Source organism: Drosophila mauritiana, chromosome X, assembly GCF_004382145.1.
Source record: "Drosophila mauritiana strain mau12 chromosome X, ASM438214v1, whole genome shotgun sequence".
NCBI classification, from domain to species: Eukaryota; Metazoa; Arthropoda; class Insecta; order Diptera; family Drosophilidae; genus Drosophila; species Drosophila mauritiana.
This window is the reverse complement of record NC_046672.1, coordinates 17,773,100-17,797,093: the sequence shown is the minus strand read 5'-3', so window position 1 is coordinate 17,797,093 and position 23,994 is coordinate 17,773,100. Positions and strand designations below refer to the sequence as shown.

At 40.7% G+C, this 23,994-nt stretch overlaps 1 protein-coding gene across 13 annotated transcripts in view; it reads left to right on the top strand.

Moving 5' to 3' along the window:
- LOC117148944 (potassium voltage-gated channel protein Shaker) overlaps positions 1 to 23,994 on the top strand; it is a 112,596-nt gene that overhangs the window by 70,625 nt on the left and 17,977 nt on the right. For 10 of the 13 annotated variants that reach the window (XM_033316678.1, XM_033316675.1, XM_033316677.1 and 7 more), the window contains 8 exons: positions 14,969 to 15,092; positions 15,159 to 15,327; positions 15,541 to 15,637; positions 16,687 to 16,882; positions 16,982 to 17,103; positions 17,530 to 17,683; positions 18,189 to 18,360; positions 22,869 to 22,998. In XM_033316678.1, the coding sequence (XP_033172569.1) occupies positions 14,969 to 15,092; positions 15,159 to 15,327; positions 15,541 to 15,637; positions 16,687 to 16,882; positions 16,982 to 17,103; positions 17,530 to 17,683; positions 18,189 to 18,360; positions 22,869 to 22,998 (1,164 nt within the window). Of the gene's footprint in view, positions 1 to 3,706; positions 3,733 to 14,968; positions 15,093 to 15,158; positions 15,328 to 15,540; positions 15,638 to 16,686; positions 16,883 to 16,981; positions 17,104 to 17,529; positions 17,690 to 18,188; positions 18,361 to 21,498; positions 21,629 to 22,868; positions 22,999 to 23,994 lie in introns of those variants that run through there. The other 3 variants (XM_033316682.1, XM_033316674.1, XM_033316683.1) reach the window with 3 other exon arrangements.

Below are 23,994 nucleotides of genomic sequence, written 5' to 3'. Positions count from 1 at the left end.
ATCGATGCGGATGACATGACCCAACGACCCATTAACCCACCAACCCGCCGAGTCACCAATCCAGCTTTTCCGATTCATTCACCTGCTTATAGGATCTTCGCGTTTCAAGCGCGCGCCCAGCATCCGCAGTAGGAGCTTTTGGTGGCGCCCTCTGTGCGCTGAGCTTTCGACTGGAAAGCGGAAAGGCCGCAGACGCACAGCTTCCGGCTTCCAGGCGAAAAGCTCAACCCGCTGACAGCTGGCCAACTGACAGTTGACCGTGTTCCGTTTCCGCTGCATTCCGCCAGCGATTAATATGAATATCAAAAAGTGATATTAAGCGTAACGTATATAAATAAATAACCGACTTTGAAAACGGATGTAGCTTTCCACAAATTGACTTACCTGTTGGAATTTGTGTTGGGATATAACATAAGTTTTATTAATTTGATAAAACACAAATATATATAAAATCATTGAATCCCTTTTACAGTCTTAACTGATTGCCTTTTATACTTTTTACTAAAAATACAAAAAACTCATGCTAATATCACATGGTCTTGTGAGTACCATAAACACACTACTAAAAGTGATTCTTAAAATTTCAGAAATAACTCAATCTATTTGACAGATATAAATTTTTTATTTAATGGTATTAAATCCTATATACACCTATATAAATCAACAGGTGTATAAAGATTGAATAATTACTTGTAGGCCGCAAATATTCGTTTCAAACAAGATAATGCACCTGTAGACACCATGGTGTGCAATTGGTACTCTATAACCTATAAATAATATATTTTAAAAAACATCATAAATTATCTGTCATATAAATTCCTAACCATAAAAATATGTTTGACAAATGACCCAAAAAAAATCCACAAATGAGGTACTAAGCTGAAGGGTAACAAAAACAACAATTTAACTTTTTTTAAACGAAATATTTTAAAAATGAAAGTTGAAGTGACAAAGCAAAGCTAAACGAACTGCGATTTTGACATTTGCCAGCGGGTGTACCGCCTAGTCCTTTGCTCGTGAGCTTTATTCATTGAGGAATCTGACGAAGCTCAAGCTCGCTCCGCGGCAGGATTCGCAGCCTGGAAGCCCAGCTGACAGCTTCCAGCTTCCAGCGGCGGAGCAGCTGTCCCATCGGTGGGCGCAAACGGAGGGGTGTTGGACGGATGGTTGGGTGGTTGGGCGGTTGGGAGGACCCCCGGTCAGAAGAACACCCGAGAACGGAACGAGGAACACCGGCCAGCGGAACGGGGGAATGAGCGGACCGAGTGGAACGCCGAGTGGCTGGCCCAGTACACTGTACACTCTGCCGAGAGTCAGTCTTTGGCAGTCAGCAGCCGACAGCAGATGCCGACGAGGATGCAGAATAACCGATATCTGAATGCGAATCCGAATCGAAATCGAAACCATAACCGAATCCCGAACCGAAATCGAAACTGAAACTGAAACTGGGAAAAGTGCGCGGAAGTGTGTGTGTTCCATTGCCGATTCGTGGCGTTCCAGTGGCAGTGCATCAACAAGGGGGCGGGCGCCGCGAAAGGGGGCGGGGCAGGACACAAAGCCAAAGACGAACTAGAAACGGCCGCGGGCAACAAAAATAAATTAGAAACAAGAGAGCCGAGAAAAAGCCAGAAAGCACTCACAACCAGCCAAAGAAAACGTGTTAAAATCTAGTTGAAAAAAATATATAAGCATTTTTTTACACTTTTTTTTAAGACAACAAATTTTTTTCTACTGTGCGTGTGTAAAAGACGAATCACAAGAATGATGGAAAAAAGTGCGGCAAATGGAGAGATTAAAACTGAGCGATAAAGATACACAAATCCATGGGATTGCGTGCGTGTGCTTAACCTTGACATATCAAACAAAACAACAAAATTAGACCAGAGTGTAAAAAAGAATTTAAAAGTATCAATCTATTGTGTCTGCAGTGCGGATTCTGCGATTTTTGGCATCGCTGAAATTCCGCTGACATGCCATTCAACCCAACAATAAATCGAACAAGCGCAAGAACACACAATTTTAGCTAGCAAAAATAACCAACAAATATATAAATAAATATATAAATCAAATTCAAGAAAAAAACTGCAAATAAAACCAATAAACACTTAAGAAATTTCATTAAACAAGTGGCCGCCAAAGAGAAAGTAGTGCAAGAAGAAAGGTGAAAGGCGGTGGGTGGGGTAGTGTGTTCAAATAACATATTGCTAAGCAGAAAAAGAATCACAGGGAGCAGGACCAAAGGAGAGAGAGAGAGCGAAAGAAAGAGGGAAAGAGAGGGCTCAATTGTTGTTGTTGTTGTTTGCACAGCAGCCTACCTGAACAGCAGCAACAACAACAGCGAGCATCAGCAGCAATTCCGCTGTAAGCAATATTTTTGAGGTATATCCTTCTTAAGGACGTTCCAAAGGCAATTTGCTGCTGCTGCTGCTGCAGTGTGTGTGTGTGTTTGTCCCTCTGCTTATGCCCCAACATTTCTCTCTTTTCGCTTTGTCTTCATCTTCACGTAAACACACACACATACTCACACAGAGAAATGCCCAAAGAAACTGAGGCAGAAAGGAGAAAATCAGGCGTATACGTAAATATCCTTAAAGCATTGGCATTTGTATTTTTCGCCATTTGCTATTTATTTCCCACATATTCGGTGCTTTTTAATTCATATTGCTAGAATATGCGGTATTTCAACTATAAATTCATTGATAAACGGCTCAAATAAGAAGTTCAAAAACTTACATACAAAACCAGCTTGATATTATACTAGTATGGTGAAGTATGGTGATTCACGGTATGGCAAAGATTAATTTCATGCAAATATTTGCAGTTTTATGCAAAAAATTAAATTCCATTCCGTCTTACATTCGTAGAATCTTAAACTGTGCATAAAACTAATATATACTCTTGCTGATCGCATAACTCATACGCCGTGGTGTTTCAACTTAAAATAAGATTTTTCATTTATAGAAGTAGGGAGCAGCTATCCAATCATAAATTCCCCTTAGAATTGAATGTAATCTACGGATGCGTCGATTGAATTCTTCAAACTGTCCACGTGGAGTATATTTGCAATATTCACTAGGGACAACAGTGCGGATGAGTTTTTTTGCTGACCATCAAGCCGTAAAAATCGCACGCCAACCACAAATCTGCCCCAGATTGAGTCCTTAATTCATCCTTTATCCATGCGGCCTCTCACCTGGCTGCAATTTGCCGAAACTTTTGGCAAGTGCTCAATTTCGTGGCACACACAGATGCTGGATGCTAAATGCTCTGCATGCCGCCGATGTTGACCTTTCGAGGCTGCCAAAACGCTCACACAGAGAGTCGAAATTGATGGATGAGCCAGATGGTGGGTCCCTCTATTCTGATTTTGCTTTTGGTTTACACCGAGATTGGCAACGTGTGAACTTCAAACTGTTGCCAAAAACCCACACAGCACACGAAAATACACGGATAGCTAATCAAAATTGATTAAAACCCATCGATGACAGCGAATTTTGTGCAGTGATTGCCGGGGAAATGGCAAATTGAAAATGGGGAATGTGATAAAAGCGAAGGTGAAGTGTCAACACAATGCAGTTAGAACCATCAATCAATTAGCATCGGCAGGTGGCAGCTGAACGATAAAGCACTTAAATACCTATAAAACTAGGCCTAAAACGAGATCGATATTTTAAATTCAAGCAAAAAAAAACCCAACTTATTTGTGGAGGTCGATTCAGCAATGGACGAGTCGTATGTATTTTATTTCAGTTTTTATTTATTATGACGATTTTTGTTATATTATCTTTCTTTCTGATCATTGCATTTTAGAATTTTCTGTTTAATTTGTTTAGCCCAGATGCAAATACAAATATACTGTCTTTTTTATAATTCTATATTTTTGAAACTTGCTTCAACCATGTTATTAACTTTTTATTCCTTATTCATTCTCTTTTGTTATGTTTTGGCTTAATTCAAATTTAAAATAACCTAATTTGATTATTACATATTTAATATTACGTTTTTATTATTAATTATTTATATATTAGTTTTAAGCAATTATTTATAAATCTTGAGAGGGTTTCGATGCAGGTTTGGATAGTATGGGCGAAATATGTGTGCTACTAGGTCTGAAAGTTGAATTATCAAGGGTATTGGTGCTTGTGCAACTTCTTCCATAATGTCTTTGGTCCTCAAAAGTTCAGTCTAGTTTGCCCAACTAGGGAAAAGTAAAGTGAAGTGAAGTGAAGTTAACTGGAGTTGAGTTGAGTTCAGTTCCACAAAATGCGTGACAAGACAAAGGCAACAACAGAGGCGTGAGTTGATGTCTCTTTCTGGCCAGCTCTTCCTCTCTCTTTCTTGCTCTCGTCCCCTCTCTCTCGCTCTACCTTTCTTTACGTTTTTTTTTTTTTGTTTTTTTGTTGTGGGAGGGGGTTAAGTATTTACTGCGCACACCGAAAAAATAGAAAAGCCAAAGGAAACGAAAATCGTGAGAGATGCGAAGAGATGAAAGAGGGCAGGCAATGGGGACCCGGTTCACTTTTTCCCGGCCTAGCAAAATTCCCGGCCCCAAAGGACCCTCGCACACACACATACATACATACATATCAATGTATATATATACGGCAAACACGCAGACGCAATAGCAAAAAAAACGGACAGCTGCTTAACACTTCTGAAAGAGGGAGTGAGAGAGGGAGATAGGTGTAGCGGAGGTGTCTGATAATAACGGCAAAGATAATGGAAAAGCGCACAATACGCTAGGCTGCGAAGCCAGCGAAGCAGCGGGCGAAGCAGGAAACGCCAATAAACGAGACAACACAGCGGACAAACGGCAAACGCAGCCAGGACACGCACTCTCTTTCTCACTCGCTCTCTTGATTTGTGCGTGTGTATGGGTTGCATAAATCCGCCAACAAGTTTCCCATTGTGCAGGGCCTTAGAATTTCCCTTTTTGCCTCAACATCCTTCGCGCTCTCGCTCTCTTTCCCTCCACCTAGCCCTCGCCCTCTCTCTCTCTCCTTACAATGACTCACGAGGCCTGCTCTCGTATTAGTGTTATTTTGTTATACACACACGCCACACGTGCGTGTGTGTGTGTGCGCGCAGGAGAGCGTAAGTGTGTGTGTTTGTGTGTGTATGTGTGTGCGTCGGTGTCATTACATCGCCAGTTAAGCGCTTACACGCTTCAATTTCTCGCTTGCCACTTATGGCCCAACATTCGTCGCCTTTCGTCCTTTTCGCCTCGCTGTCCGTTTCGGTGCGTGCCACTTCCGCCGTTCCACGCGTTCCACTGCCAGCTGTTCCGCATCGCTCCACCGTTCCATTACCAACTTGTGCCGGGCCACGTTTTTGCGCGCTCTTCCAGTTGTTTGTTCTGCTGGTCCTCGAACTGGAAACCAAGCGAAAGGCGAAAGGCAAAGAGCGACTAGCGGGATAAACCCGCTCCCTTTCCCTCATTTGCTTTAAAAAAAAAATGATGAAAAGAAGGCCTAGGGCAAATCAAAGAATAAATCTTCCTTACTTTAATCTAAAAATATAATAAATACATATACATATGCGTGTAGCCCCGTGCAAAAGTTGTTTTTCTGTTGTGTGTGTGTGTGAAGTAATCTAAAATAAAACACCTCCGAAAATAAGTTAAGGCGTGGGCCATTTACATTCGAGGCTACATATGTGTGTGTGCGTGCATGTTTGTACGTATGTGTGTGTGTGTCTCGACTTCACCTGCGTTACCTCCCCCATCAATTCTGCTGCCCAATTTCTCTCTGCCGAACCGAAAGGTTCAAGGTTGTTGTTCCCAATCGAAAAGTCGCGCCAAAAACAACAAACAGCAGATTGCTCTCCATTCGCAATCAATTGCAATTATTCCAAACAAAAAAGGGAGCAAAGAGAAAGAGGTTGGGAGTAGTGGGCTGAATGAAAACGCTTTAAATGCCGCCCATAAATAAATTGTGAAAAATCTGGGCTCGAAAAAAATCAATAGGTAAAGGACATCTTGCAGGCTATCCGCTGCCAGCCTATTTTTACCCAATAAATTCAAAACAACCTAAAACTTGTATGAGTGCTTTCTAAAAGCGGAAATTGCAATTTTCACTCGCTGTTTCCGGTTCAAATGAAACGATTTCGGTGCATGTATATGTGTGTGTGTGTGTGCGTAGTGTGTACTTCCACTTTTTTTTTATTTTGTTGGAAAAATAAATGGTGAAACAAAAAGCTAACATAAATAAATAAATGTCAAACTGCAGCTAAAAATATATGTGACATATAACCCCGAAAGCAATGTCAACAACAAAGTGGAAAGTGCATTGCCTAATTGCCAAAGAAAAAACAATTCTAAAAGCCAAGCAAAACACGCAACTGTAATACAAATACATGTATATACCACATATATATTGAACAACAAAATCCCGGACTCGTCTTCAACTAGCACGAATTGAAAGAGAGAAACCCAAAGGACTTCCAAGCCATTGCCAAATGCTAGCCGAAATAGGAGCCAAAGCAATCTTAATGGCCAGAAGCAGCTGCACGGAGGTGCCGAAAGCCAAGGAGCTCGCCAAATAACAGAAGGTGCTCCGGACTAGAAGCATCAGAAGCAGCAGCACCAGCAGCAGCACCACCACCGCCAGCATCGCAAGTGGATTACCGTAAAGTGGAGCAGCCGCAGGACGAGGTCGAGGGCGCGGCCAGGATACGCCATCCGAGCAGGCTGAGCATTGGCGCAATTAGCGATTCGCACCACTTGCTCGTCCTCAACCATTTCCCGCATCGATTTCATCGAGCGATGGGGCCTCACACCGGTCCTGCGACCGCGCCAGGAGCAGCCGTTGAGCGGTGAAAACCTATCCAACGCCTCGCCCCCTCTTCTCTGCGATAGGTAAGGTCCTTGAACGATCTGCTTACCCAGATACCATAGCCTTTATCTTGAGCAAGCAATCGGGGAAGTGCGAAAAACGGCCTTTTTTGCTTGTACTTTAGGCCTATGAATATGGAGGGGAACATGGTTATGGTCACTGGCTTATTTAAAGATATCGTTATAAACTATTTCTTACATTTTCTAGAGAAACTTGAATTGCTTAAACATAATCTTCGAGTAGATACACTTTTTTCTTCTTGAGGATAAATTGAGCTTACTTCGAAGTCTTCGAAGAAATATTCCAAATCCTCTGACAAAACAATACATTTTTCTCAATGATTTTATCCATCTTTTTGATAAAATTCTTGCATTTTAAAACCATAAAAATAAAAACAATAAACGATAGTTAGCCTGCGATATTCAAATGTAGAAGAGACGCAATATGTCATCCGCTGGTCACGAAATTCATTGCATACCTCAGGGCGTGCATCCCTTCGCGATGATGATGAATGACAAATGATGAAGCGCCAGCCGCAGTGGAGTGAATGTAAATGTGAATGCAGATGCACAAACAGACAGAAAGACAGACACCCACATACGGACATAACTCCCACTCACACTGCGGTGCGAAATGGTGGGTGGGTCAATGCGGCGTATGCGCAATGTGACATTGACAGCTGCCCAAACGGCAAACACAAAAGTGGCACAGCATCAATATCATTAACATTCCAATGGCCCCAGACCGGAGCCCTCACCGCACACTCACCATCATTCATTCATTCAGTCATTCCCCCGCTGCCTTTTCAGCCGATTGAGACATAACAATATCCTTTGATGATATCCTGTAATCGTCTCAGTGAATTGACATGAGTTTGACATCGATAACGATGTGCTGTGTCCTCGTGGCTCCCCTTCGCCTTTGCCACGCCGCTTCTTTGGCTTTCCTTTGTGTGGAGAAAGCATTTTCGCCGAGCAGAAGTTCAAGAACAAATGAAGAGCGAATCCAATGCATCTGGGTAAATTGGTAAATTGATGCCCGACGCTGGCGAAAGCAATTCAAGGCACTAAAATCGCTGACACCAAGTACTTTCTTCTTTGGTGCAGAGAGAGAAAGCAAATTATAAAATATAGATTATAAAATATATATAAATATAGAGAATTAATCTTGCATGTACTAGAAATGTATCATCAAATCAAATATCAAATGTTGAGCAAAATCTCAAGCTTTCCATCTTGAGATATAGAAAATATTTTGGCCAGTGTCCTTACACATCAGTCTGCTCCTTGCTACTCTTGTTGTTGCTGATTGACGAGGCTTACACTTTCACTTTGCCTTTTACCCAAGCAAACAATTGCCGCACATTTCAACTTGCAACTTGACTTTTGCCCGCTCCTGGCTGCTTGCCGCTTGCTATTTGTTGTCATTGTTCTTGACTTTTGATCCCCACTGTTGTTGCTGGTGCTGCTTTTTTTGCTGCCAATAGTGTTGGTAGTAGTGGTTGTAGTTGTTTGTAGTTGTTGCTGCCAGCGACAAGGCGACAAGCGCCGTCAACGTCAGCAGCAAACAGCGAACAACAAAGCAACAAAGCCACCGAACAATGGACACCGAACACAGCCAACAATGGGGGAGGTGTGTGTGTGAGTGTGGGTGTGCTATAAAGACCTCCCCCCTCTTCCCCCTCTCTATCATCTTCCCAGTCCCTAGAAACACCACCCATGCATGTCTCGCCATTTTCGCTTTATGTCGCTTTCACTCGCTTGACTTTCGCCACGAAAAACCGAAAAAACCCCACCTCAGTTTCAGATTGTGCGGTGCATTAAAATTAAAACCACACAATGCGGCGGATTGGAGGGGGGTTTTGATATGTATTAAACGGTTTCGGGGACTTAACAAATTGAATGGGGATTACTTCTGATTGTGGCCAAGACAATTGCAAGCTATCTCATACTGCGGGGCTGCTGGAAAGGGAAAGAAAGGCTTGTGGGTCAACTACTCCTCTTCATTCTATGAAACCTTTGACCCTTGGGTATTGTACAGATTTGATGAATTAACTGAAACTTCCAACATTTTACTCACTTGAAGAGATATTTATACCCCAACTTTTTATAACCCAAACGAGCTAAAAGAAGTCCACTCATGAAATTATATTGATTCCATGGTAGCCATTCATGTACTTTCTAATTAAATCTTATTTAATCTCTTATGATCTCTTATTTAATCTCTTTTCAGAGATTTACCAAAATCAGTTAGTTTTTCAAGTACCATTTAATTTGCAGTCTAAATAACAAATATTTACCACTTCTGTAAATCAGATAAGATTTAACTAGCAAACTGCAACTGCATTTCATTCCATATACAACAAATATTATCTTGTTTAATCATTAAATACCACATTAGTTGGACAATAGATTATCTAACTTCAATTAATTTCTATTTATAGTGTCTTTAATTCAAATTGTTGCTATTTGCAATCTCTTAACAAGACTAGACATTTAATTGAGTTCAAGTTTCATTATGGCCCAACTTATGACCAACATCCTAGACTTTAATTGATCTGCCTAATTACGCTTCTTGAAATTTACGTTTTAAAGGCGACTTTTCACCATAGCAAAACCATGAAATATCGATTAATGAATATTCCACCGAGCCCTTTGATTGTCTTATGCCTACTGAAGGACCATGAACTGATTGCACTTCTGAGAGCCTCGGTTGAGGGTCCTCGATCTCCTGCTATCTCTCCGTAGTCAAGTGTCCATTCTGTAGGTCCTTTTCCACCCGCTTTTCACCCCTTTGACACCCCCGACAACCCCCCTGTGCCACCACTGTGCTAACTCCTGCTCCTTTGACGCACTTGAGACATTTGAAAAGTTTCACCTTTGGAGAAGTTCGCTTCGCTTTTAAATTGCGCGCTTAACAAGTTCGTTTCCTGTCCTTTTTTTATCCTGGCCCCCACTTCGCTGAAAACTCCACACTGCCCGTTCCATTGTTACTTTCCTTTAAGCTTAGCCTGCCTTTTTCGAATAATAAACGACGAAAAGTTTCGAATAGCGGAACATGTTTAAAATGCCTGACGTGCACACTTTTCCAGCATTTTTTGCCTCGCCTCGCCAGGACCCTTTCTCCGTAATTTTCCCCAACGCCTTCTCCATTTTCAACTCACAGCCCCTTTCATTCATTCTTTTCTGGCCACACGTGCATTGGTAAATGCAAACAGCACCGAAAACAGAAAACAGAAGGCGACAGGCAACAAGCTTTCGCCCACTCCTCCTGCCACTCCCACTCCGCCACCCACTTTCAACCCACTTTCACCCCACTTTCTCCACCCACTTTGGTTGTTGCTGGTAGCTGTGGAACGGCTTGCATGTCGGTGCACACGAGTAGAACCTGAGAATGGTTGCCAAAAATAAAAAAACACCAAACGGAAACGGAAAATGAGAATGGAAATGAAAAACGAGAAAGCAAAGTGTTAAAGATATGTTCAAAACTTCTATATACCCTCGATCTTGATATTACATTGTTACCAATTACTTTTTCTATACTTTGCAAAGCTTTTAATAAGAATAGGCAAAATTCCTATGCATTCTGTTTTGAATTTTAATTTAACTTTAAGCTTATTTCACATATCATCTAATATCTTACAATTTCCTTGACATATTATACCCTATGTGCTAAAAAAAAAGGTAAATCACGAATAACATACCAACAACCCACACAAATTGTGCACGCAACTGCCCAAGGTCACAAAAGGGCAGGCCAGTTGGTAGTCGCTAGTTGGTTAGTCCGTCCGTCCGTCCGTCCGTCCGTCCGTCGGACTATCCAACAGCCGTCCAGCTATCCGTCCGTGAATCTTTCAGCCAGGGATTTGCATAATTCAACGCTGCGGCGGCCGTGATTCCCGATCCCCCGTCTGGCGATTGATGGCCCCGGATCCGGATCCGGCTGCAAATAAAAGTCCGGGTGCAAATCCGGACGGCAGGTGTATTTCCAAGGCAAATTGGTGAAATGCAATGCAGTTTTGGAAAAAAAACATGGGAAGTGTTTACACAGCGCACAACGATTTCAAGGAAATGAAATTGATGAATATAGTGGAAAAATATGCATCACATGAAAAGTTTCAGGTGCTTTTTTATGTAATTTAATTCAAGGAAATGCAATTGCTCATACAAAAACATATATCTGATAAGATATATATTATGTAAAAACTTCGAAAGTGTTATGTTATGAGAGCTAAGTTTTTTATTTTATTGATTGAAGATTTTTAACTGATTCCACGACTTTAATGCTACTTATTAAACTTCTGGCCAATCTTGATTAAGATCTTTTCTCCACGTGCATATTCATTTATTCATATTCAGGTTCAAAACTTTGTCAGTCGAATGCCGTTTGTGACGTCAGCATCGAATCGAGTTTCGCATTCGCATTCACCTTGCACAGCCTGCGGCACCTCTCGTTTGACGGCGTTGATTGAATCATGTTGACACGCTCTCCCCGTCCGATCCCCAACCCCCTCCACGTGCGCCCATGTGTTTTTCGCCAGTGGGGGGCGGTGGCAAATCAGCTTTATCAATGCTATTTCCCATTGGGGAATCGATTCGGCCGTGGGCCGCACACAATGTCGCGCCCGAACAAAGGAGTTTTTAAAGCAAAACATGAGGTCCTTAATAATGAAGATATCTAGGCGAGCATTTCATTATCAATAATAATAAAGCTGATGATCAAGTGTTTTAGTCATCTTAAAACAGTTCTTTATAATTGGATATAGGTCGCCTGGCACTTTCTTTAAGAAGAAGCGCCCTTCTCGGCGATTCTCAACTACCACACGTAAGTGGTTTAAAGTTGATGATGAAAATATGTCTTTATCTGATTCTTTTTGAATTTAATAACTTTCAAATAATTTCATCATTTTAATAAACTTCTTTAATGGTATCTTTATGTTGCTTTACTTATTCGCCCTTCTTGGCAATTCTCAATGGTCTTGCTTAAGTGATGGAAAGTATGTGATAAACCATTTTCCTTATTTTCAAAGCAGATGATTGCCAAACGTAATATATTCAGCTCATTTAATTTCACTATTAGAGGCACGGCTCTCCTCTGCGCTGCTTAAGTGGCGAAAGTAATCCGCAGATGCGGTCCCAATGCTTGATTAACTTGCAGATGCGCAGCTGGAATGTGCGGCATGCATAAGCAAATCCTCAATGAGGACCGACTGGGTAACTGGGTGCAAGTGCACTCCCCCAGTTCAAGGCTCCTTCGTTTGTGTGTGTGAGTGTGTGTGTATGTGTGCATGTGCGTGTGCGTGTGCATGCCTTAAATTTCCTTTCGCCATCGCATTAATTCATAAATTTCAGCATGCCGTTGTTGACGCTTCTAAAAATAGTCCACAAAAATGGAGAACTGGAGGTTGGGTCTCGGCTGTTGGTTGTCGGTTGTCGGTTCTGGGGGTCTCGGGGTCTTGGAAGGTCTAAGGACTGAGGCTGACGTTGCCTTGACCGGACAAAGAGAAACTGGCACCAACACACAGAACCACACACTTTGCACATGCCAGATACCAGGATACTCACACATATGTACATACCAGTGGGCGAAAAAGGGGGGCCCACGATCCCCAGGACGAAATTCCACTTCGATTTTGCGACTTTACATTGAACTTCACCCAGCGTCGTTTTCGTTTCCGTTTCAGTAGCAGTAACAGTTGCAGTTGCAGCTTTTCGACTTATGCAATCCACCTGCAGAACGATGCGGAAGTGGGTGAGACTCGACTTCAATCGACTCGACTCTACTCGAATCAACTCGACTCACGTAGCGACTTGTGGATACATATGTATCTTGTAAATAGGTCGCTGCAGCAGAGCACCGACTCATCGACAACGGCGGCATCTAGAAAAGAGGCGACAATGACGTCACAGCCGCATCAGGCTGTGCCGCTGACCTATATACACGCCATCAAGTGCAACAGGGACGGAGACAAACAGAGAGTGGAAGAGGGAGACAGAGACAGAGTGTAAACGTATGCATAAATTTCCCACTGACATTTGCATATAGTAGATAAACAAGAAAGTTGCTTCCATGTACTACACTATAAATGGGTAGAGAGATTGTTTAAATGGCAGAAAGTCGGCTAAGAACAGAAGCCCAGCTCACCTGGGCCTAAATTGTTTGTTGACATTTCGTTTGAACCGGTCTTTTCCACCTTGCACTCTCTTTTTTTGCGGCCTGCAACAGCTGCTGACGTCACACCGGACAATATGCCAATTTGCGTTTAAAATAAGGGTACATAAGCTGTGTATCATTACGAAATTATAGACCACGTTAATCGAATGCCAACGCCTACGGTATTAACTATTTATACGTCAGTGAAGGAGGTATTGTGCCACTTTAAGGCAAAAATTACAGAACTACAGTAACCGGACGTCGTAAAGTCAAAAAATGAAATAAAACCCTTCTCTGCGCTTCTCAATCCCCGCACTTTATTGGGTTAAATGAAAATTGGATGTAGCAAATAGGTGTTGAACTGGTTTTTGTTTTAAAGATTATTGAATGATAAAACAAGAAAATAAAGTAGGGCCCTCCTCTGCGCTTCTCAATTGCCGCACTTAAGAGTCTGAATTTCCAATATTTACTATTATGTGTAGAACCTATTTAAAAGAAGTGTTTTTGTCTAGTAATGCCGTGAAGGCTTTTTCGTCCACTGCGGATCTAAATAGCCCCACTTAAGTGGTGTAAATGCCTCAAATTACAAATAGGTGTTGATCTGATTCCCGGACACAGAAATTACTTTATTTTATCGTGAACAAATATGCCATGAAGGAGAATTTATAATGCCATTATTTTGTTGACCACATGTGTGACCATAAATATGAATAAGCGGCCGCTGTGCCAAGATGGAGTTGCAACCGGAAAAGATTTATGCCGACAAACAATTTGTTCGGGCAGGCGCTCGCCATTATTTCAGTCGAGTGGAGGGGATAACTGATGTGGGTGGTGGATAACGATGGAGATGAGGACAAGGCTTTCGGGCTTTGGGCTTTTGGGGGTGGGCCAGTGCACTTACACGCTTAATTAAATGCCACGGCACGGCGCCAGAAAGCAGGCAACGGCAACCTGCCATGCAACGCCAAAAACTTGCCAGCAGCAACAGCAGCAACAATTGCAGCTGCAACAGCAGCAACAATTGCACATTGTCAGCAACATCAGCGATAAGGGCGGAAAATGTTGGGCATTCTGCCAGCAAATGGGTGGTTCGGTGGGTGTAAGTGGTTCGATGATGATGATGACGATGATGATGATGGTGTTTCTGTGGTTGGGACCACTCGCTGGGTCGTTTTTATATGCGATTGTAATACAATTTCAATTACAAGTGTAAACATAAGTATATTGCCGGCGTGGGCGTGTTGTGTTCCCAGTACGCGCACACAACTATACAAGTGTATATCTATATAAGCTTCGAGTGCAATGAATTTAATTTGAACAAGGCCTAAGCCAAAAGGAAACGACGGTATACGAGTATCTTCTGGGTATCCACCCACCCACTCGTTCTCGTGTCCACAAAATGGGTTGCCAACGAAATTGCGAATTGCAATTTGAAATCGAGAAAGTGAGTCTGAAAATCCCCGTCTGCCGCCGGCCATGCAATATGCATGGCCATTGAATATTCAATGGCATAGCATCTGGAAATTGATTCGAGCCGATAAGTAATTAAAGACCAGGCCACTGGAGAGCTTAAAGATCGAAGGCATTGAATAATGGAGTCGCGGCTTTCAGTTAAAACGAAAGTCAAATGTAAATTAAATGGCTGTAGGCTAGGCAATGGCAAAGTAATTACTCTTGGCCTTATTTTAGGTAATCAAAAATGTGGAGGGCCTTCCTCCGCGCTTCTCAAACTCCACACTTAAGGGCCGTATATGGCATTAGGTTAATTGGTGTTTAATTAAATGGGGACTTTTTCTACGCCCCTCTAATGCCGCACTAAAGGTGATATATTCGTCATCTTTCTAAAGCCGATAATAGAGGTACCTTTAATCCCTTCAAAGGTAAATGTTTTGAATATTACTTGTAAATAATAATAGATATGTCTTGCACACCTCGCTTTTAATCCTATGCTTTAATTACGTCTATTTTTTCTTAATTCGCAGGTCTTTGCCCAAATTGAGCAGTCAAGACGAAGAAGGGGGGGCTGGTCATGGCTTTGGTGGCGGACCGCAACACTTTGAACCCATTCCTCACGATCATGATTTCTGCGAACGAGTCGTTATAAATGTGAGTAACCCAACCGAATACTGGATACTCATAACCTAACCCACTTCTATCGCTACTCTGCTCCAGGTAAGCGGATTAAGGTTTGAGACACAACTACGTACGTTAAATCAATTCCCGGACACGCTGCTTGGGGATCCAGCTCGGAGATTACGGTACTTTGACCCGCTTAGAAATGAATATTTTTTTGACCGTAGTCGACCGAGCTTCGATGCGATTTTATACTATTATCAGAGTGGTAAGCATTGGAAGTGGTGCCTTCAAATATTACCCCCCTGCCCGAAAATCTAATGCAACTTTTGTGCAACCCATGGCTAATGTTTCTCTATTTCTTTCTCTATAAATCCTCGTCGTCGCCGAACAACAAACAATGAATACTTGACTTTATTCATACACCGCCACCAACTCACCACCCCACAAACAAATACACACCCATCACGTTCATCCACAGGTGGCCGACTACGGAGACCGGTCAATGTCCCTTTAGACGTATTTAGTGAAGAAATAAAATTTTATGAATTAGGTGATCAAGCAATTAATAAATTCAGGTAAGCCCACGTGTTGCCCACTAGAAATTCCACCATTCCCCTACCAATAAAAGCAAAACAAATACTAAAACAAAATCCCAACCAAAAATAAACTAACGAAATATGAACAAAAAACTAAAGCAAATCAAATATAAACAGGACAACAATTTGGTTCGGTTTATTTCTATATTGGTAGCACGGCAAATTTTTTTATCGAATCAGTGTAATGAGGCATGCAACACGGCAAACAGACCGACACACGCACATTAAACATAGACAATAGAATAGAATTAGACTTGGCTTAAATACAAACATACCAATATATACATACATACAAATTGCGTTGGCTGGAAGTGCGGTTTAAAGGGAAAGCCTTTGTACAATGCAATAATAATTTCTCAATAAATCGAAGTATTCTAATCGAATAGCTTTGGCTTAGGAGTCATCAAATAGTATATTTATATGACCATACATGCAATAGTAAAATTATGTATAATTTAATAAGTAGCTTGTTTGCCGCTTTCCCTGAGAACTTAAGCATCTCCACCGATGGCGAGCTGGAAGTAAATTGTATAAAGCAAAAAGACCCAGATCTAGATGGACTGGACTCTGGACCGAGCTCGATTGGGAAAGTGAATGTTAATCCCTTGACCACCAGCCTAAAATTTTGTTGATACGGCACGGGGGGGCAGTGTGGCCGGACCCGTGAAGCGGAAATGGAAAACGGAATGTCAAGCGAGGATAGGACGATCAAGGATCCAGCAGGAAGAAGCCTACTTAATCTATTTCAATTCTTTGCTTATTGCCAATGCCATAAATGAGTCAACGCTTTTATTACGGCTTTATTTCTTAATTTTTACTCAAGCTTAGCTTTCGATTTAAGCATTTTGCCTGCTTCCGATTAGAGTTGAAAACCAATAAACAAAATCTGTGCCTAAAAGATAACAAAAATACTCAACGAACGCCACACTCAAACACACAACCTAACCTCACTCTCACATCATAACTAATACGGTTAAGTGGCTCGTTTGGTACTAACAATAAACCGTAAATATATTTTCTACTTGCAGAGAGGATGAAGGCTTTATTAAAGAGGAAGAAAGACCATTACCGGATAATGAGAAGCAGAGAAAAGTCTGGCTGCTCTTCGAGTATCCAGAAAGTTCACAAGCCGCCAGAGTTGTAGCCATAATTAGTGTATTTGTTATATTGCTATCAATTGTTATATTTTGTCTAGAAACATTACCCGAATTTAAGCATTACAAGGTGCGTACGAATCAAGCCAAACCTCAGGACCTCCAAGGGATACAAATCCATATCTTTCTCTCCTTCTTTTTCTTGTGTTTCTGTGTGGCATACTTTCAGGTGTTCAATACAACAACAAATGGCACAAAAATCGAGGAAGACGAGGTGCCTGACATCACAGATCCTTTCTTCCTTATAGAAACGTTATGTATTATTTGGTTTACATTTGAACTAACTGTCAGGTAGGCAACTCTCTTCCATGAAAAGTCTTTTTATGCATACACCTAGTTATAAGCTAAGCGAACGAAAGAGAAATATTAGTTTGAACTTGAACTCGAATACAATATCTCTCTATCCATCCTCCTTGAAAAAAGCTATGTTTCCAATTGAGTACAAACATTGATTGATTTTCCGTTATCTCCTGTTTTGTCTATAATTTGTTCATATTTTACATACAAATATTATACTTATATTTCTCTGTCTGTTGCTTTGCTTTTGTTTGACACTCATGGTTTAATTCAACTGTTTCAATCTGAAATCTTCTTTCTCTCTTACAAATCTCCCTCTCTCTTTCTCTCTCTTGCTCTCGGTTTCTCTATCGCGCTGTCTGTGTGAATCTTTAAACCAAACCAATCGCTGGTCGTTGTATCGATTTTGTGTGTGTTCAGGTTCCTCGCATGTCCGAACAAATTAAATTTCTGCAGGGATGTCATGAATGTTATCGACATAATCGCCATCATTCCGTACTTTATAACACTAGCGACTGTCGTTGCCGAAGAGGAGGATACGTTAAATCTTCCAAAAGCGCCAGTCAGTCCACAGGTATGAGATTTCTGTTTGCCCAATGCCAACTACACCAAAAATATCGATATTAATCACCCACACACGACCACACACACTCACATGCGTATACAGTTGAACCGATTAAAGTAATAAATGTTGCCATCATCATTTATGAGTTGCCTGACATGATAAAGAAGGGGTTGCCTGCCCGCCCCGAAACCCAAAAAAAAAAAAGAAACACCCACAAACACAACTTTCAGTCAAACCTTTTCATTTGTTGCAATGCTCAATTCATTACCAACCAACCAACTTATCCCAAACTACCAGATTATCGATAAAAAATGTTCATTGTTGTATATTACCGATACTAACACAATCCAACATCCGCTTACTCACCTCTAAATACAAACATACGATCGATCTATGTAAATGAACATCCATCATATATATATATAAACGATAGACACCAGTACATACCAACACACATATATATATGCATACCACCTATTATATATATATATATATATTTCGATAAAATTTTTAGGACAAGTCATCGAATCAGGCTATGTCCTTGGCAATATTACGAGTGATACGATTAGTTCGAGTATTTCGAATATTTAAGTTATCTAGGCATTCGAAGGGTTTACAAATATTAGGACGAACTCTGAAAGCCTCAATGCGGGAATTAGGTTTACTTATATTTTTCTTATTTATAGGTAAGTTCCATACAGCCAACAAAAAAAAAAAACAACATACCACATTTACTTATCGATTTACGAGTTTTATTCAAACAACATCAAAAACAAAAGAGAAATACTGCAAAACGACTGCGACCTTCCAGACAGACTTACCCTCGCTACCCTGCCCCCTCAAAAGATCTTTTTCCAACTACTTCTCTCTCCTGATACACATACTTACAGTAACTAGATTTAAAAACAACATATACAGCGGAATCGTCCAACGATCGCGAATTAAAACAACCACAAAAGATACATATATATAACTATCTATGCTTACGTCTGCCTCAAGCCAGCACATTTATGTTACCGCTCATCATGAACCTTCAACCCTAAAGCCAAAAATGCAAAAAATATTTCATTGCGCCACAGACAACAACAGCCAAACAAGCCACAAATATACAAAACAACAGATACAGAAAAGTGTTATGCTTTTTATGAACTTATCATTTTCAATTTGATTTGCCTCACGAAACTCGGCGAAAGCCAAAAATGCCAGACCTAAGACTAAGTTATACCGAAAATACGATAGCCCCCAGTACTTGCTTATATCAAGTATCCATATCTAGATATAGTGTATCTGCAGACACCTCTTGCCCCGCCGCCCAAACAACTATACGAAACACCCATATGAATACCCGAAACGATAGAGATTAGACGTAAAACATCAAGCTAATCTAAAGTAAACTAAAGTAACGTAAACTAGTCATACTATCTATATAGTTACAACCATACACACACATACCAAGAACTCTCACACACTCGCTAAATAAATAAATAAAATAGAGGGAGGCCCTTAGAACGTGTATCCGTATTACCTAGGTGTATAACTTGTATAACTCACCCATTACGTATATCTTACTTATCTAGTGTCGTCTAATCCTAGCGCTAAGTAGGTACGAACCATCAACCAATGGAGCAGCGATACGTTAGCGACCCGATCCACCGGATCTTATATCCCGATCTTACGATCTATCCGCAGATCTGCTAGCAAAAGCTCCCTAAGTATCGTTCACTTTGGATACGTTCGTTGAGTTCTCTTCATTTGCGTTTTGTATTACGAATATCAATTTGAATTTGAGTTTGGTTTTGGCTAGCTTTTTGGATAAACAGCAGTAAAGTCTCTCAATGTACTCGAATTTTAGTCTATTACTCCTGATATACTTTGACAAAGTGCGAACGGCAGACCAGGGAGTCGAAATTGATCGAGTCTTTTTAGCATCGCATCGTTTCGGGATTCTCCATAGTGCCGCGTTCAAGTCGTTGGCAATTTTAAGGACCTCAAGCATTTTGTGCGCAGATCTAACTTACTTTCTCAAGTCTTTTTTCTTCCTTATGTGATTTTAGAGCCAAACTTTCTATCTTACTTGATTCATACCTCAAATCCTTTCCTTGTCTTCTGATTTCCCTCATTCTATGTGCCCAAACTGCGTTGAAAATGCCTTAAAATTGGCAAACTTCTTGGCATTGAAATTGTCCAACCAAACGAAATAAATAGCAACTAGAAATGGTGATCGATATATGTTACAACCTTATACATACAGAAAAGATCAAGCGAAATTTAAAACCATCTGTATGAAGTGAATTTTATATATTTTGTATTGTTGTTCATGTTCTATCGCATTCAAGTTGTTCGTAAACCGTATTCAGTAACCGTAATCGTAAACGTTATCCGTATTCAATAATCCGTAAACCGTTTTTAGTAATCCGTAAACCGTACTCATCATTAACGTTGTCGTTTCGATGTCCATGTCCACAGACTGTGCCGTGGTTTGAATTTTGCTTTTAGTTCTATAGTTTTTAGCTTCTAGTTCCTAATTTCTAGTTGGTAATTTCTAGCTTATAGTTTGTTGTTGTATCTGTTGACCGATTAACGTATTAACTAATCATAAGTATACCATATGTATAATCTATAGTGTACCATACTTAAACCGACATGAACATGAACACATCTATATCAATATATCGTTAAATAAATATTCTCAACTATCTGCATATCTTAATAAATATATATTCTGTATATATCAGTTACGTTGAGTTCTGTGTCTGTCACGTTTCGTTACGTTATGTTATGTTACGTTATGTTATGATAGATACGTTTTCTTTGGCTTTCCAAATTTCAGACTGCCCAGTGCAGATGTTGATCACTAAATACGATATTTAACTGATATATACGTGTATAGCATACCGATAATAGACATTCGATGGTTGCTTTCCACTCGTTTCCGTTTCCGATACCGTATCATTTGTCTTGCCGTAGTGTAGCCTTATCATATTTAGCTATACGCATATACATATACATCGATATATTGATATATATGTATGGAATTCCATTGATATGACTACTTACCTACTACTGCTACTTATGAACCGTAACGTATGTATATTCTATTGTACAGAGTACTTAGCTAGTTTCATGATTAACTCTAATCAAACCAAAAACCAACGAAGTAATGATATTCTATATAAATAAATAACCTTCTGTATAGCTAGTTTCCACCGATCAAGTAGTCGTACTAACTTAACTAATACACACACTCTCACACACACACTCTCTCTCTCTCTGACTCTCTCTCTCTTTCTTTCTCTCACACACCCACACTTGTGAAAGCGCAGAGATGTAGGCAACGATTCCTGGTCTCTGCACTTCGTGTACTTCGGTTTTAGCCGAGGAACATGCCAATTTTTGGTTATCGCCTTTGTAATATTTTGCTAACTTTCGTGTGACACCCACACAAGCAAACACACCCACATAGACACTTCTAACTACTAATACATACATGTCTAAAACATTTCTAATTACATACTTATATATATAGTTTTCTTTGTCGTGCACCGAACCCCAAGAGAAAGTGAAGAACCCCAAACATTTACTAACTCATACTCACAGTCTTATGTATATCTTGTAGTTGTTTTAACGAACTAATAAAAAGGGGACCAATCCACCTTGAAATCTGACGGGATTCAGATAAACATACGTATCAGCCCCTGCGACCCGAAAAGATCCAACCCCGACCATCCCCCAACCGATTCCCAAGCAGAAAATAACATTTAATTGCACTGTTATTAACGATTGATCTCTATATTTAAACGATCCGCATTCGGATCGCAATTCAGGCGTGGTCCTGTTCTCGTCGGCGGTTTATTTCGCGGAGGCTGGCAGCGACAGTTCCTTTTTCAAGTCGATACCGGACGGCTTCTGGTGGGCTGTGGTGACCATGACGACGGTGGGATATGGTGATATGAGGTACAGCCCAAGTTTCAGCTCCACACTGGTGTGGTCCCGGCACTAGCAACTCTCGATCCCGCCTTCTATATCTACACTTATCTCTCTCTATCTCTCTGTCTTTCTTAATCTCTGTCTGTCTCTCTTCTTTGTCTGAGTGTTTGTAACTGAGTGTTGTACAGTCTCTCCCATATCTCAACTATATGTCTTTCTAACGCTTTATGTGTGTCATTGATGTTTGTTGCTTTCGTCACTCTTAATGCTAATGTAAATAAGTCGGGCAAAACGGTGGTTCCATTCCCATACGTTCCGCGCTCAGGCTGTGCCCGGTGTACAGTTGTGTCCGTCCAAAATACGGTCTGTGTAAAAAAGAACGATGTGAATATAAATATGCCATAAATGTGATGTTGTGGTTCCTTTTGTGGTGATCGCTCGCTTTTATGGACCTTAACCCCGTACTCCTTACCACCAACCCCCCATTGTGTTTTTTGTCTCATTTTTATTTTTATTTCCTTATGTGTTTCTTCTGTGGCATGATCAATTCTAGGTTTTGCGTCGCCGTCCATTTCCCATTCCCTTTTACGTTTTCATCTGTTTTGTGTTATGTTTGTCCTAAGTATGTACCTACATCCCACACTCCGCATCCCACTAGCCCCGTATAAATAAAATAAAGGAATGGAGTCTAATTTCGTTTTCAAGACATTCGATCTATGGTCCACTATCGCCGTTTGTTCGACCCCCAAAAGTATCACCATATTTCTGGGCCCATAGAAGTAGTGCGAACAACGGGAGGCTCACCAGAAACCGATATCCTACATTGATCCTCCTCTCTGTCCCCCAACCCATAAGTGTTTTTGAAAAGCGAGCCCCCGAGGTAAGGCCCTCATTTTCTGCTTGGGAATACCGCCGGATTGTGGTCAAGTCGATCGAGAAAACTCACGTGAATATATCAAAACTTTTTTAAGTTGAACCGAAATCTAAAATCTTAACACTGAACCATAAGCAAATGCTGCCGTACCAGGGCTGCGAAATGTATTTTGGAACACGAATACCCAACCATCACATACGTACACCACCTTGACGAGCTTCCGACGCATCCAGACATAAAAGACTTACTTTCAAAAAACACTCTTTGGTTAAATGTTAATTTTGAAAACAAAAAAAAAAAAAGAAAATCAAAATGAATAAATAAAACCAACAAAAAATCATAAAAGAATATATTACCAATGCAAAGCAATGTTTCTCCCATCAATTTTTTTAGGCGTCGTACTCTTCTCATCGGCGGTTTATTTTGCGGAAGCTGGAAGCGAAAATTCCTTCTTCAAGTCCATACCCGATGCATTTTGGTGGGCGGTCGTTACCATGACCACCGTTGGATATGGTGACATGACGTATGCAAATCTATACAATTCTAACTTTTATGATTACGTTTACGATAACTCCAGTTTTGATTTTACGTTTCGTTTCCGTTATCGTTTCTTTTTCGTTTCGTTCCCGCCTTGGGAGCGCCTTCTTTCTGGGCGCTCCATTCCTTCTCCGTTCCACCTCTGTATTCTATTCTAATTTTAATTTTTAACTGTTTCGTTACTTGCGTTGTTATGTGTGATTATTGAAAGCCCGCCCCAAAAAAAAAAACGCTAAACCCACTAAAGCTATTTACCGAAATGTATCCAAAACTAACTGTACTTCTTGTTAACCCTTTAAGTTCCGTATCTCCCGATTAATAATATGCAAAACCAAACTTAAACGTTGTTGTCTCTTACTTTTACTCGCTGAGCTGTTTGTTTGTATTCGTATTTGTCTATAACGACTTCTATTCGTATTTGTATTTGTCTTTGTATTTATCTTTGTCTCAACTCTTGTGTTACATTCATTTCCGTTTTGTATCGTTTAACGTTTTTCAGTTGGCATCAGTCTTTTTTTCTCGCTCGCACTAGCTCACCCTTCATCTCGCTCTCTAGCGTGTTCCGTTGCCATTACATCGTGATTCAACCATCAGTCTTCTAGCAGTTCTTATTTTTTTGCGCCAATCTTAAGTATATCGCTTTTAATTTCCTTATCGCAAATTACCTATGTAACGTTGTGTCGTTGTTTAGTTCACAAAATACCGAAAAAATACCGGAAAAACATCGAAATATACCGAAACAAGTCATCATAAGTTCAACTTGATTTTATTCACATACCGGTCGCTGTAACTTCATAGTACAGTGCCGTCCATAATCGCTATCATCTCACACTAAAACAAGAACTATACGCACACACACACACAAGCAAACACTGGGTGATGGAACCACACCCACCAAGCGATAACGATAACTTCATTTGCTGGCCAAACAGTTTATCGAGCTTAACCCCCTAATACCATCACAACGAACACATTAAAGCTG